The 15721-nt window shown below is 32.0% G+C and overlaps 1 protein-coding gene across 2 annotated transcripts in view; it reads left to right on the forward strand.

The window, feature by feature from the left end:
- LOC148613050 (uncharacterized) overlaps window positions 1-13548 on the forward strand; it is a 101309-nt gene extending 87761 nt beyond the window's left edge. The window contains exons 66-72 of one of the 2 annotated variants that reach the window (XM_088595047.1): window positions 80-157; window positions 1522-1797; window positions 4295-4372; window positions 4936-5121; window positions 5887-5990; window positions 7671-7942; window positions 10157-13548. In XM_088595047.1, the coding sequence (XP_088451173.1) occupies window positions 80-157; window positions 1522-1797; window positions 4295-4372; window positions 4936-5121; window positions 5887-5990; window positions 7671-7942; window positions 10157-10326 (1164 nt within the window). In that variant the 3' untranslated portion in view covers window positions 10327-13548. The remainder of the gene's footprint in view (window positions 1-79; window positions 158-1521; window positions 1798-4294; window positions 4373-4935; window positions 5122-5886; window positions 5991-7670; window positions 7943-10156) is intronic. The other variant, XM_088595048.1, reaches the window with a different exon arrangement.
- Window positions 13549-15721: the final 2173 nt, after the last annotated feature.

Genomic DNA, 15721 nt, shown 5'->3' on the forward strand with positions numbered 1-15721 from the left:
AAGTCTGTACATTGAAGATTACTATAAGAAGAAACAAACATATTTTAAACACAGTCATATTTTGATGAGTTGTTTTTAGGATACTGACCCAGATTATGCAAGGAGATTAATAGAAGCCATTGATGAGGCAGATGCTGGCAAGAGAGACAAAGCTAAGGTTAATACTAATTAATTATGGACTTTTTAAAAGGATGTTACAATACCATGGATATGGACTTGGTAGTGTGTTACAATACCATTGATATGGACTTGGTAGTGTGTTACAATACCATTGATATGGACTTGGTAGTGTGTTACAATACCATGGATATGGACTTGGTAGTGTGTTACAATACCATTGATATGGACTTGGTATTGTGTTACAATACCATGGATATGGACTTAGTAGTGTGTTACAATACCATGGATATGGACTTGGTATTGTGGCACTGTACTTATACCTTCACTCAATGAATGGGTTATATATTAGAAACATCTTGTCCATCTGTCTGTCCATAGTTCCTAATGGATGGATGAATTTCAAATTTGATTTGTGGCTTTATATAGATAGGGCATATATTGTAAGGTATATTGGATGCTGTCCATTATGAATTCCTGTTTGAGTATGGGTATGCCTAGCTGGACAACACCTGTAACTTTATGTTTCTGGTGGATGTCAGTGTACCAAAGCATACAGTTCTTGTGTCACTCAATGTAACTACATGTATTCATGCCATCAGTCATTGATCAACTACATGTATTTATGCCATAAGTCATTGATCAACTACATGTATTCATGCCATCAATTATTGTTCAGTGGTCAGTCACAGATCGGTTATCTAACAGTCACATCTCATGACTTCTGATTATTTTTACGGAATAATTTGTTTTCTTTCTCTCTTATATAGTTATTTTAAGGTACATTTTAGAAGCTTTTTACTGTTTTGTGTACTAGCTAATGACCTTGGTTTAACCCACCATTTCTCTGTTATGTACCGTAAGTAACACATTGTTGATAATTTCATTTTCTGATTTATTGTCAACTTTGTCTATTCATGTATTATTTGATATGCCCTTCTGATTTATGATCATGAGTTCCTTAATTTTGTTATTAACTTTATATTTTCCTAATGTAATATTTCGTTTAGTTTAAACTAGATTTAAAAGTATTCCATTTCTAGTTTTTTTCCAGGAAAATATTTAGAATTTTAAGGTCAAATGTCTAATGTCTAGGTTTCATGATTGTCTTAAATTGTTATTGAAGGGAATGTCACCTTTGTATGACCCTTATTTACATTTTATTCCATATTGCAACTAATTTACCAGTTTGCCAATCCCTCCATTACACTTTTGCATATTGGAAATTTTTAGAATTTGTAATGGAGAGAAAACTTAGATATTTGGTATACATGTATTGCTTTTGCATGATGACTTGTTCCTGGTCTCCCCTTTCTAAGTTTGACATAAATGACTGATTGGGAGTATTTTAGCACATTACAGCATGCAACATCTTGTTTGATGTTTCATTTCCAACTTATTTAGGCTGAAGCAGAAAAGGTATTGAAGAAGATTGCTGATCAACTTTCTGTAGAGAGAATCCGGAGAAAGGAAAGCAAGTTATCCTATCAGGAGGGAGAAGATAAATTAAAGAAGAGGGAAAGTGGATTGAAAAAAACAAATGAAGACAATGGAATCCAGAAAAGAGAAAGCCTAATGTCTCTATTTGAGGAAGAAAGACCAGAAAGTTGTATGAGTAACACTGGTCAGGGTTCAGGATTTGACAGAGTGGAAAAGGGAAAGTTGTACAGAAGTATACTGGTATGTCATGTCCTACCTTAACAAAGGAAGCTGCAAAGAAATGTCTGATAAACTTGTTTAATCTGAACCTTTAATAAACCTGTCTAAAATAAACCTGTCTATAGCAGACATTTTCAAAAATTTTTTTCTCATTAATTTCGAACATGACTAAACAAATCTACATTTCAGACATGACTAAACAAACCTAAATTTTAGGCATGACTAAGCAAACCTAAATTTCAGACATGGCTAAACAAACCCACATTTTAGACATGACTAAACAAACCTTCATTTCGGATATGACTAAACAAACCTACATTTCAGACATGACTAAACAAACCTAAATTTTAGGCATGACTAAACAAACCTAAATTTTAGACATGGCTAAACAAACTTACATTTTAGACATGACTAAACAAACCTTCATTTCGGATATGACTAAACAAACCTACATTTCAGACATGACTAAACAAACCTTCATTTCAGACATGACTAAACAAACCTACATTTCAGACATGACTAAACAAACCTACATTTTAGACATGACTAAACAAACCTTCATTTTAGACATGACTAAACAAACATACATTTTAGACATGGCTAAACATTTTAGACATGACTAAACAAACTTTCATTTCGGACATGACTAAACAAACCTACATTTTAGACATGGCAAAACAAACCTACTTTTCAGACATGACTAAACAAACCTACATTTCCGACATGACTAAACAAACCTTCATTTCGGACATGACTAAACAAACTTACATTTTAGACATGGCTAAACAAACCTACATTTCAGACATGACTAAACAAACCTACATTTCAGACATGACTAAACAAACCTTCATTTTGGACATGACTAAACAAACCTACTTTTCAGACATGACTAAACAAACCTACATTTCAGACATGGCTAAACAAACCTACATTTCTACATTTTAGACATGACTAAACAAACCTACATTTCAGACATGGCTAAACAAATCTGCATTTCAGACATGACTTTACAAACCTACATTTTAGACATGGCTAAACAAAGCTACATTTCGGACATGACTAAACAAACCTACATTTCGTACATGACTAAACAAACCTTCATTTTGGACATGGCTAAACAAATCTACATTTCAGACATGGCTAAACAAACCTACTTTTCAGACATGGCTAAACAAACCTACTTTTCAGACATGACTAAACAAACTTACTTTTCAGACATGACTAAACAAACCTACTTTTCAGACATGGTTAAACAAACCTACATTTTAGACATGGCTAATCAAACCTTTATGTATAAAAGGGGTTCAGTTTAGACAGGTAGGTTTAATTCAAATTACATTATTTGTCTGTAATACACATGTCAGCACTCTAGAATCAAGTTTTGTCAAACTCAGTACATTTTCAGTCATAAGAGGAAAAACACTGTTGATTTTCAAGGTTTTGTACATGTAAGATGGTTTAAACTATTTTCAAAGTCATTATTGAGTTTTGGCTCCAACAGTCATATGAGCTAAAAACGCTCAAAATTGTACATATTGGGATGCCACTCTTCATAATTCATATTGTTCATGTTGTAATACCAGTCTACACTTTGTATTGGTGGGAAGGAAAGCTGTGTTGTTATTTAAAGTCACTATTACTTAAATTTAAGAACAAGTACATATACACTTCAAACACTGCCAATGGTAGGAGTGATTCATGGTGTAGAAAAACCCATGGTACAAATTATGCTTTTTTGTGGTCAACATATGCTATATCTTTATGTAACAAATTCTTCACATATAGCATATGTAGACCAAAAAAATTAAGACTGTTATAATGTCTGTAAGAGTAATCAAGGGAATCAAGGTTATAGCAGCAATCGTAAGAATGAAACCCAGAGACAAACAACCAGATGGAAAATATACATACACAACAAAGAACATAAAGTAACTAAAATCATACATACAAAGTAACAAAAGCAAATGAGACTTGGACTCCACTAAAAACTGTGTAAATAAATTTTGTGGGTTTTTGCATTAATCACCTCCTGTCTGATTTTCATAAAAACTGCTTTTTTTCTCTCCAAGCTTTGCAGTTTAATCAATATATAATGATATTGGGGAAAAAATGTTAGAGGTACCTGATGTTATAACACATCTGTGGACTTGAAATATATTTTTTGCAAGATGGATTGTTGGAATACATTGATTGTTAAACATAGAAAGATACATGGTGTTGTACATATGCTGTGGAAGTACTTTGATTTGTGGATACCAATTTTTGTGGATTAAGGATGAAACACAAGTTAGTGGAATTTTGAATTTGTGGTTTGGATTTTTCTGTATAAATATCAAAGGAAATCTCCTCTTTGTTGGGAACCAAATTAAGTGGTTTGGCCTACCCATGAAAACCACGAAAATTGATACCCCATGAAAAATAGTACTTTCACAGTATAATGTAAATTTATTCTGTACTTGAACAAGATAATTTATACATGTAATATTTATTGATAGAAACTGCATTAATACTTCTTCAGGCAATATTAGAAGACTGTGTTGATGACGAATGGAAAGAAAAAGATCTCAGTCTACGAGTCCTGTGTGAATTTGAACAGGTAAGTGACAAATTCAAAGAAAAAAATAATTGCAGAACTATTTCTTCAAGATTTCTTCAAAGCAGAAAAACAAATCTGACATCAGCAATGTGGAAAATTCCAAAATACTTTTTTTTTAATTTCAGAAGCTACATGTTTTCTTATTTGATCAAACATTGTGACATTGACATCCATCAACCTTTTTTGATTAGGTTCATATTTTTAATATTTCTTTATTACATCCCCCTTTTGTAGGAGGTAAGTTTGTTCATGGTATTTATATGCCTGCCTGTCCTTCAGTTTGTATGTCCACAACTTTTTCTTTTTAGATTTCTCTGCAACTGCTAATCATATTTTGAATGAGGCTTTCTATAGGCTTGTCATATTGTGGGTCCCATAATATGACAAGCCTATAAAAAGCCCCACAATGTGGGATCTAAATTCAGACTGAAACTACATCAACTTCCTGTTTAATGGCTTTATTTTTATATTAACATATAGTTACTTGTGTAGAAGCAGGGATTCTTGGGTGAGCTTTTCTCGCAGTTCTGCATTTATTTTCTCTAAAATAAAAATGTTTTCAGGGTTGGCACTTTTATGGAGCAACAGTAGAGTTGGATCAGATAACAAGAAGTGAAAGTTTGATGAAGGTTGTCAGAGATTCAGCACCTTATCTTGCAAGGGTCTATGAAATTCTGAAACAAAGTGGTGTGGATTTAAATTGTTCCACCACACAGAAGGGAGAGAACTTCCTCAGTCATATCAGGAAGGTTTGTAGAGATATTTAAATTGTTCCACCACACAGAAACAAATATCCTATGACTCTTGCACTTGTTTCTAAAAATTATATCATATTAGGTGGTGACTGTATTGCATTTAATGATTGAAAGGGGTCAGTTGTGTATTTGATATATGTACTTGTAAATTGAATTTACTGGTGACACTTCAGCAAAGCAGTGCTAGAGTTTTTTATGAGTCACACATATTTTTCCTGTATGGTGTACTTCTGTTTTAGTAAAAAATTTAGAATACAAATTACAGTCCACCAAACGTGTGTTTTACAGCATTTAAAACTACAAATATTATACCCCCATTCAACTACTGCTTGGTATATTGGAATAACCTTGACCGTCGGTCCGTACTTCCGTCTATCATACTGTCCGTCCATCAATCATTCCATTTGTCCATCCATTCAAATTTAAGTCACAATTATATAGTTTTCAAATGGGTGGATTGAATTCAAATTTTGTATGTTAATTTTGTATATAGATGAGGCATATTTTCTGAGTGATTTTGGGTACTGTCTCATATCATTAACTTTTTATTTTGTGGGACTTTTTCACTATATGGAATGATAAAGAAAATTTTGGTCACCAAAATCATGACTCCCAATAGATTTCAAATTTGGCATGTGGCTTCATATAAATGGGGCATATTTTGTAAGTGATTTAAGTGCTCTAAGGTATCAACTTCCCTGTAAGAGTGGCGTATACCTAGCAAGAAAACACCTGCAACTTAGTGCTTTGTAATTCCAGGAAGGTACCAATAATAAGGCTTTTGCTGAATCTTACCGAATGCTGAGACGAATGATAGAAATCTTCACTGAGAGTGATGATAGCTGGATGTACATGTTTCCAAGGTAAGCAGGTTCTATCATTAAATATGATTCTTATGCCAAGCTGGTTGTACGAATATGTCTCCAAGGTAACCTGATTCTATCTTTAAATTGACTGTTTTGTCGAGCTGGTTGTAAGAATATGTCTCCAAGGTAACCTGGTTTTATCTTTTAATTGACTGTTTTGTCAAGCTGGTTGTAAGAATATGTCTCCAACGTAACCTGGTTCTATCTTTAAATTGACTGTTTTGTAAAGCTGGTTGTAAGAATATGTCTCCAAGGTAAGCTGGTTCTATCTTTAAATTGACTGTTTGTAAAGTTGGTTGTAAGAATATGTCTCCAAGGTAACCTGGTTTTATCTTTTAATTGACTGTTTCGTCAAGCTGGTTATAAGAATATGTCTCCAAGGTAACCTGGTTCTGTCTTTAAATTGACTGTTTTTTCAAGCTGGTTGTAAGAATATGTCTCCAAGGTAACCTGGTTCTATCTTTAAATTGACTGTTTGCAAAGCTGGTTGTAAGAATATGTCTCCAAGGTAAGCTGGTTCTATCTTTAAATTGACTGTTTGTAAAGCTGGTTGTAAGAATATGTCTCCAAGGTAAGCTGGTTCTATCTTTAGAGTGAGTCAAATTGGTTGCAGGTTTGTTCTAACAAAGAAAAGCTAAGCCCTATAAAAACATGAATGGTCTGTTGACACAACTGTCTATAAATCAACAATAGTTGAGGTATAAAATTACAAATTATTTCTGTAGTTAGTCATCAGATGCAAAGTTTGCTGAGGGGTTTAATAGTTAAATTCCCTTTCTTTTATTTTAATTTTGTAAAAGATTATCATTGCCCTCTCTTAGTATGGGCAGTATGTTTCCTGCCTGTCCATCTATATATCATCTGTCTGCCATAAAACTTGATGTCATTGTGTTCCAGCTTATATGTTTTCAGATCTGAATACTCCTCTGATTTTCAATCTGAATTAAATTAATTTGGCATTTCTTTTAATTTCACTTCCACATATCCATTATTTCTGGTGGAGTTTTCAGCCATACTTTGGAACTTCTGATTTTAATAAGTTTTTGGTTTACATTAAATCTTTTTGATTAAATGACAATGTGTGTATATATGTCACCAGGATGGGGATATCATTTGTAAGCTACACTATATACACAGTATTTCAATAAAATTAAAGATTAATAGATTTAGGTCTGTTCTTTGAATTATAAAAATATATATGTATTAAGTTTATACCAATGTTTTCTTGATGTATTCATCAGGTTCATTCCTCCTATACAAGCTCTTCTCTAAAGATTATATAAACAGTTTCATTAAGTTAATAATCCACTTGACTAAAAAATATTGTTAGATTGTTATCCTTGCAAACAATGAGATTTAGTTGAATGGAAAGAAGAACGTGTAAAGTGAAACACAACAGTTACAGCAGCATATAATCTAAATCCAAAATAGAAAAAAATTCAGAAATCACCAAAAGGTCTACAACAAGTATAAACATCTACATCTTTAAGTAAGCTTTGAAAGGCCTGAAAACAAAATCAATTATTGATACTTACATAACTGGGGTTTGTTTACTATTGTACAAGACTTACTTTTGTACTCTGCAGCTCTAGATTTAAAATGATAAAAGCATGAATTTAGTTTTACATGTAATGTATTTAAGCAGCTTCCTGACCAAGTTTTGCACTTTTATTTTAGGTGTATCCTACCTAATGGCAAAACTGTATTTCTCTGTGAGGGACACATGCACAAAATGTGTGCTACTAAAGTTCCTTATGATTCGGGCAGTGGAGGACCCAACAGGATATTGTTAACTGAGCAGGATCGATATCTTAAGGAGGTTCTGTTAGAAAACCTGGACCTCGTTAAAATGAGACGAGAGAAATCTTCTTTGAATGAAGCTACAAAAATCACTGAAAAAAGAAAGGTTGAAGTATCTAAAGAAAAAGATCAAACTGTAGATAGACAAGGTAACTTTGTAAAAAATTTATACTTTATATACTATTACACTGACAATTCTGAAAACCTGTCTAAACCAAACCCTGACAAGTCTAAAAACCTGTCTAAACTGAACCCTAACAAGTCTGAAAACCTGTCTAATTCTGACACTTTTGAAGTCTACATGTATTTTGAACCCTGATAAACTGTCCAAAGGGAACCAATTTTAATGTCTGAAAGGGGTTTGAAATGACTCGCTGTATTTTAGTACTTTGATGAAGAAAGGTTTGAGTATATGCTAGTTAAAAGGAAAGACCACCTTTGCATTAAGTTAGGCTCTTATGATAAATCGTACCCACGTAAACAAAAGTAAATAACCTTTGATGCAAAATGCGCTTTTATAAAATGCTCAAGGCTATGCAAAGTTCGAAATCCTTGAAATATTATGGGATAGCCATCTTGCAGAACTCTCCTATCTGAAGAAAGATTATAGCCAGATTTTATTGATTTTTACCGATAGCTTCCGATTGGCTCGTGACGTCACTAAGTCGGTTTGGTACTGATACAAGTACTGCAAATAATATGTAAACAAAGAATATTCCGTAAATATTTCTACGATCATGTTTATCTAATCACCAAAACATGATGACTTGTCAAGCTTACGATTGCATGAATGATAAAAGAGAAATGTTCTAAAAGTTTTTTTTTACGAGCAACACGAACATTCTTCGGAAGTAGCCATACAAATTTTCTTACAAATACTAGTCATCTGGCTGCAAATCCCGTTGTTCGTTGATGATGTCTGACATTTGCTTATACATGTTGTGCCTCAATCTCTTCTTCTATTTATTTTGGGTTGAAATTATAGGGGAAAAGTCCCAAATTTGTGTGTTCTTTGGACATCATAATCAATTGCCTATTTACTTTCACTTTACAAACCGAATTCATGATGTCACAGTTCAATCGGCCATGGTGGCGCCCATAGGCTCGGGAAATTCAAATTTCCTAATTACAAATCTTGATTTTTTAATTAAGAAAAGGAAATTAATTTGTTTCAATTTAATTTTTATGAATATCTAACAGATTACTTTTGATATTTATGACGTTCACAACAACATGGTCATTCCCTTTAATGAAATGTAATTTGAAATGATCTACTGATATAAAAATAAACTACTTATATAATAAAAATTCTCTCCAAGTGCAGCATGATATGTATGGACACAATCTAAGTTTTTGACACACTTAAGCATAGGGACTTGCAGTTTCTTACGAACACAACAACTCATTTGGATACACCATTGCACAAAATTTGAAATTCAATTTTAACACAAAGTCCTGCTTCAGGTCGCATTCATAATTATCACTTTGTACCTTATTATCTCAAAAACAGTATGTGATAGAGTAATCTTAAAGCTCTTGTATTAATGCAGAGATTTTCATAAGGAATACAATAAAAACATTTTTTTTTCCAAATTGAATCAAAAATAAAAAGACCATTTTGGGGCATGCCGCCTTTGGCCTCTTGTAACTCAAAACCCATATGAAATATCTGAAATCTGATTAAAAAATGCAGGCAGGGATTTTCATAAGGAATCTAATTTTTAAAAAAATTCAAAATCAGACCAGATAAAAGTTATTTTTTGAAGGTGTGGCTTCACTTTAGTCTCCATAGGCTGACAATGTTAAAGGCTTTTTAAAACATATTTAAAAAAGAATTGTCAGGATTGAATGAGAAGTAAACCTTCTATATGAATTTAAATTAAGTACCTATAAATACCTATTTTACCCCATTTTGCTCCTTTTTTTCCCATAACAGTAGGAGCCATTGACCCCATTTTAAATAGCAAGCTTCCTTAAGCAGCAAGTAATTCGTTTCAACGTAAGTTATCACTCTAAAACTTAGTCTTTTAATGTCAAATTATCTCCTGATATAAAAATGACTTACTAATTCTTCTTATTTAATCACTGTATGTAGGATCTAACAACACTTGATTCTCCTTTCTGTTCAGATGACCTTTTTCTGATTATCCAATGAGATTTCAGCCTTCATGATTGAAGAGGTATTCGTAAGGGTTCAAAAAGGTCATTGAAGCAGAAAGTAGTATGACATGTTGTTCAATCCTACATGAACTCACTTACAGTTGTTATCTTTAAACTGAAAAAAATATAAATGGACCACAGTTCAAGGTAAAGGTTAAATAGCTTGTCTTCAAGAAACAAAATTATTTTTCTCAACATCATAGTTTTAGGCCAGGAAAAGAAGGACCCTGCAAAAGCATCTAATGGAGATAATGAAGATACGAGATCAAACACTAGCAGACAGTCTTCTACATCTACTGCATCTACTACTACCTCCAATGCATCACGGAAACAGTCACAAAGACGGACTAGCCAGGCTTGTTCATTACAGTAATTTGAATAGTCATTAAAGTAGATTGGTTCAGACCAGTTTTGTGCATTAGTAATTCGGTTAGTCTAAAAAAACAGACCACCAAGGCTTAAACAATTTCCAAGACTGATCACCAGTCTTGTTATGAACTTAACTAGCTTAAACAGCTATGAAACAAATCATTACTTAGATGAACAATAGTGGCGTAAAACTGTCACAAAGATGATCAATAGTTGCTTAAATCATCACAAAGGCTAACAAAAGTAGATTATACTGTCACATGATGAACAACAGTATCTTGTACTGTCACATGACAAACAATAGTAGCTTAAATTGTCACATGATGAACATAAGTATCTAAAACTGTAACACAAACAATTGTAGCTTATACATTCACTAGATAATAGATTCATACATATAAGCTTGTTAGAATAGTAACTTTAAAAAAATCATTTACATAGACCAGGATATCTTGTCTGACAAGAATTAGTTGTTAGTTTTATTTTCCTATCAATCTACATTCAGGGACTTTATGTTAAAGGTGTGTGTTATACAGACTTTTTATGTCAATTATTTACATATGAAAATCTTTGATAAAAACACAATATTAGGTAGATAGGGTAAATCTGCTGACTTTGATGGATTGAATAGTACATGCATATAGTAGACCAAAAGTAGGCATTACAAAGTATAGTCAAACCTGAATTGATCAGCAGTAATTTTTTCAGCAATATTTTTTCTTTAGAAATTTATATACCTTGTGTTTAGTACATTTGTATTCTGTATGAAATTAACCTGTATATACAATGCCATGACCTTTTGTCCAACGTAACATTAATATTTTTCTCTCCCGTGGAAAGCCATTTCAGATAGGGTATGATTGTAGTTGAAGTTGTGTTTATGTATTTATCTATTTGTTTTTCAATGGTAAGATTTATCACTAATACTTTCTTGCTGTATGTTCGTGGTTCAGAACAGGAAGGTAGATTTTTTAAAATATGTGAGATGACCATTAGATTTAACATATCTGTTATTCATTTGTTTGTAATTATAAAATGTTATACTGACATAAAATGCAGCATCTTGTTTGAATATCCTTTTACGATTTTTATACTTTTTACATTTTTTTTTAATATAGATCTCCATATATTGTTATAGACTTTAGGTCTACAGTAAAACCTGTCTAAACCAAACCACTTTTTGACTGAGAGATCTGTTCAGTTTATGCTGGTTTAAATTGTTTTGAGATTGATTTGAACAGGCTTCAGAAGAAATCTGGTTTGGACAGGTCATTGGTTTATTCAGGGTTTAGTTTAGACAGGTTTCACTTTATTTTTATGTAAGGTTGATTCGGGTGCCATTTGTAGCAGCACATCAAGGGTAGAAACTGACATAAATTATGCAGTGTATATGGTAGGAAGGTCCATCTTTGTTAATTACAAATAAAAAAATTAAATGAGGAAAAATGTAGGGCCATCAATTTATATTGCAAATTTGGTTAATATAGCGTTTTTTTGTTTTGGAATGCATAATTATGAATTTGTAAAAATTATACTTTAAAGAGGCCCTTCTTATCTATGGATCTCCACAATATATTTCTGAAGTATGCCAATACCTGTAGACCTTAATTCATATGAAAATGACAAAAATGTAAGTTATTACTTGAAATGTTCATCAGAACTCTATACTATTAAAAGAACACATATTTGTGGAGTCTTTAAAAGTCAAATTATTGGCCTTGAGAAATATTTATGGTTCTTCCAAAAATCAAGGATATCCCCTGTTGCAGGCACAGATTCATTGGGGGACAGACCTGGCATACATCTCCTTAAAATTCAATTGAGGAAACATTTTTTTGCATAAATTCTTGATTTTTTTTAAAATTCTACCCCTAACACCTTAACAGGAATTCTACCCCCCCCCCCCCCCCCCCTTGTGTTTGTCTTTTTGTGATGAACGCTTGACTCGTTATTCATTATATTTTGCTGTTCATTTAGATAGTTACATATTGTAAGATATTTTCTCAGGTAATCTGTATGTGCCGTCCATGTCTTTTGATAGATACTACAGCTTAACTCAGAATATTTAAGGGGTTGTTTATTTATTAACATAATTTTTTATGTTAAAATATAACTTCTGTTGTGTATTTTTTTTTTTTTTTTTGCTTTATTGTTTGTTTCATTTTTGGAAAAACAAGTAAGTTTGAATAATACCAGCAAAATTGACTTTCAAGTCCTTGAAATTCTAATTATTTGTCCATATCTGTGAAAGTCTTCATTGATAAAATCTACATTAACTACGTGAACAATTAGAACAATAGATAAAGTTCTGAAGAGGTTTGTTATAGAGAGAATACACAGGAAGCTTTTTCCCATATGTTTATCATCAGATTACATTTGAAGCCATTGACACCCTCTGGCCTCCCTGGGTATCATCAGATTACATTTGAAGCCATTGACACCCCCTGGCCTCCCTGGGTATGGCTCTGTGTGGTAAAAACATATCTTTTTTCAATATTTTATCTGAGCTTTTTTACTTATTTCGTTGACAATATTTGTATACTAAGTATTAGATATTCTGTGATTTAATTATATTTGTTAGTAGTCTTCAATTCTTCACTTTGGAAGAGTTTTTAATGATTTGTAATGTACTCTACATTGCTAAGACGATTATTATGAAATTAGAATAAGGAGTGTATTAGTCACATTTATTGTTCACCTGGCAATTGAGTTTTCAACATGGATTTCAGGATAGGGGATAACCTTTTTAACCTCCATTTAACAATATTTGTTAGAACTATTGATATTACAGAACATCATAGGTGTAAAATCTCCCATTTTTGGTGTAAATCTCCTGATATCATGAATATTTCATGTGAAAATCAACAATCTATGCACAATATACATATAGACCCATTTTCAAACAAACTTTGCTTTAACCACAAAAAACTCAAATATTTACCCATATTTTAAGGGTTTTCCTTATAGGTTTCTAGTATCTGTGAATAGTAAACATCTCCATTACATTTGACACTTAGCAATAGGGTAAAAGTAAATTACTGGATTTCTGTATGTATCCTCAACTGCAGTTTGATATGTTTTCAACCCTGCATTAATTTTCTGTATTTAAAATTTTAATTTTAGACTACATGTGTTTGTATTTATGTATAAATATTTATCTTCTGTGATATTTTAAATATTTTGTACAATGTTTCAGTAGTTGTTTTCAATAAAACTAATTGTTTGATATTTGTAGTCAATTAATGCCTTAATTGTGTATCATGTTCTTTTGATACCCCAGTTGTCATATTTCTGATGGAATGATTTGGTCAATTTGAGCTTGAAAATGCACGAAAGAGTTCATCATACTTGATTTCTCCCCGATTTGCATTATTGACTAGGTCGTCGTTAACAAAGTATTGTAAATTCATAAACCATCAGACAGGCTTGGTTTGTGGTTTATATACCCCAACCCAACATTGGAATCACGTTGTTTGTCCATCCATCTGTTAGTCCGTCATTCCATCCGTCAACATTTTCGTTTTGCTGCTCCTAGACAGATTGATATCTAATTTAGCATGTGGCTTTTATATAGAGGGGACAGGCGCAGTTGCTGTCCAGTATTAACTTTCTGATTTATGGGACTTTCCCATTGTTCACTATATGGAATGATTGAGAAAATTTTCGTCCCATAAATCTCAAACTCCACTAATTGATTGATTTCAAAGTAAGTATTTTGTCTTAGCTTGATAAATAAATAAAATGCGTTAACATATATGCTAGGATTAAAAGTAGCTGCTATTTTATTAGTCCCAGATATATGTAAAACTTTCAATTAATTTCTTCACTAAATTCTTTAAGAAAATTTTGGAATTAGTTAAAATTATTTCGTTTAATAGTTCCTCCACAAAGTCCAAAATAACGAATCCCATGTAACATTACGTTTATATGTCATGTAAACGTCATTGCTTTTCATCTTAGCATTTACACGAAAACCTTGTTTACCTTAACATTTCATTATATATATTCACCAAGTCGTATTGGACATGCTTTATTGATACTTCTGTTTGTGTAAAGAAGGTGTGCTTATCGGTTGCTTTTGGATTTTGAATTTGCCTACAGAAAAAGCGAGTACTCTTTCGAGGTAGACGCAGCTTGTTGTCTTTCGTCCTATTTATAGAAGTGTTTTTAGTATGCCTCGATCTCAAGAGGTATTGTTGTATTTCACCATTACTGTAGCAGGTTGGGGAAGGTTGAGTGCTCACTACTATGTTTAACCCCCACCACATAATGTATGTGCCTATCCCAAGCCCGGAATCGGTAGTTCAGTGCTTGTGGTTGTTTTTTATGTTCATTATTATTCGTTTCACTTTTTTTTCTATGCATAGTTCCACTTCATTTATTTTGGGACCTGTTACAGCTTTCTTTATGGCATCGAATTAGCTCACCATTGAAGACCCTATGGTGACTTGTATAAGTTTAATTGTTTTCTGTTTTTGTTTTGCTTTGTTTTGCTTTGTTTTGTTTTGTTTTGTTTTGTTTTGTTTTGTTTTGTTTTTTGTTTTTTTGTTATTTGTTTTTGTTTTTGTTTTTGTTTTTGTGTTTTGTATTTTTTTAGCCTCCGCTGGAGTCTTGACTCCCTTGGTTCCTTCTTTATACTTGGAGTTTTTTTAATCGTAATCAGAGACTGTGTATACACCACAAATGATATGTCCTTAAATGCCTAGAATTAAAGAAACTATAAGTAATCAATAATAAGTTATTTTCCTATATTATTATCCTGCTTTTTGTAACCTAATACTATGTGTTTAATACTATCTCTTGCAAATGTATGCAGATTTTTCCACTAAATTAGGCTGACTTACAATTAACAAAAATGCAATTCAGTCATTTTTTGACAGTAATAGTTTTGTTCCAAAAAAGAATGTATTAATTTGGATTTAAACGGCTTTTCACCATCCGTTTGAAACTTTCAAAATATACTTCACCAATTTATGTTTAAAAAGTCACAAATGTTGGCTTTTTGTACATTGTTAAATTTAATTTTTCCATCTGTCTATTTCGATATTTTCTTCTATTTATTCGACATTAGTGTTTTTGTTTCACTCACGAAAATAAATTAATGTTATAATATCAGGTTTCCTTTTTGAGTATTTAGAAATCAAATCACTTTTAATGATAAAAAATATATTTCTCCGTTTTAGAGGCACATTTAATCAATAATTATTATTAGACAGTTTCTGACATGTATCTGTGTTATTCTGTATATTTTTTGTTAATCTTGATGAGTATATATATATAAGAGTTCCAAATTTGTTAAATTAAAATATTCATCTTTTGAGTAGATAAAGAATGCTACACATTCAATATTTAACATTTTAAAATAGCTAGAAATGTCTATCATCTTGAAACCTCTTTTG

Source organism: Perna viridis, chromosome 7 (genome assembly GCF_037379345.1).
Source record: "Perna viridis isolate PV_CMFRI_1.1 ecotype Kerala chromosome 7, ASM3737934v1, whole genome shotgun sequence".
Taxonomy (NCBI): Eukaryota; Metazoa; Mollusca; class Bivalvia; order Mytilida; family Mytilidae; genus Perna; species Perna viridis.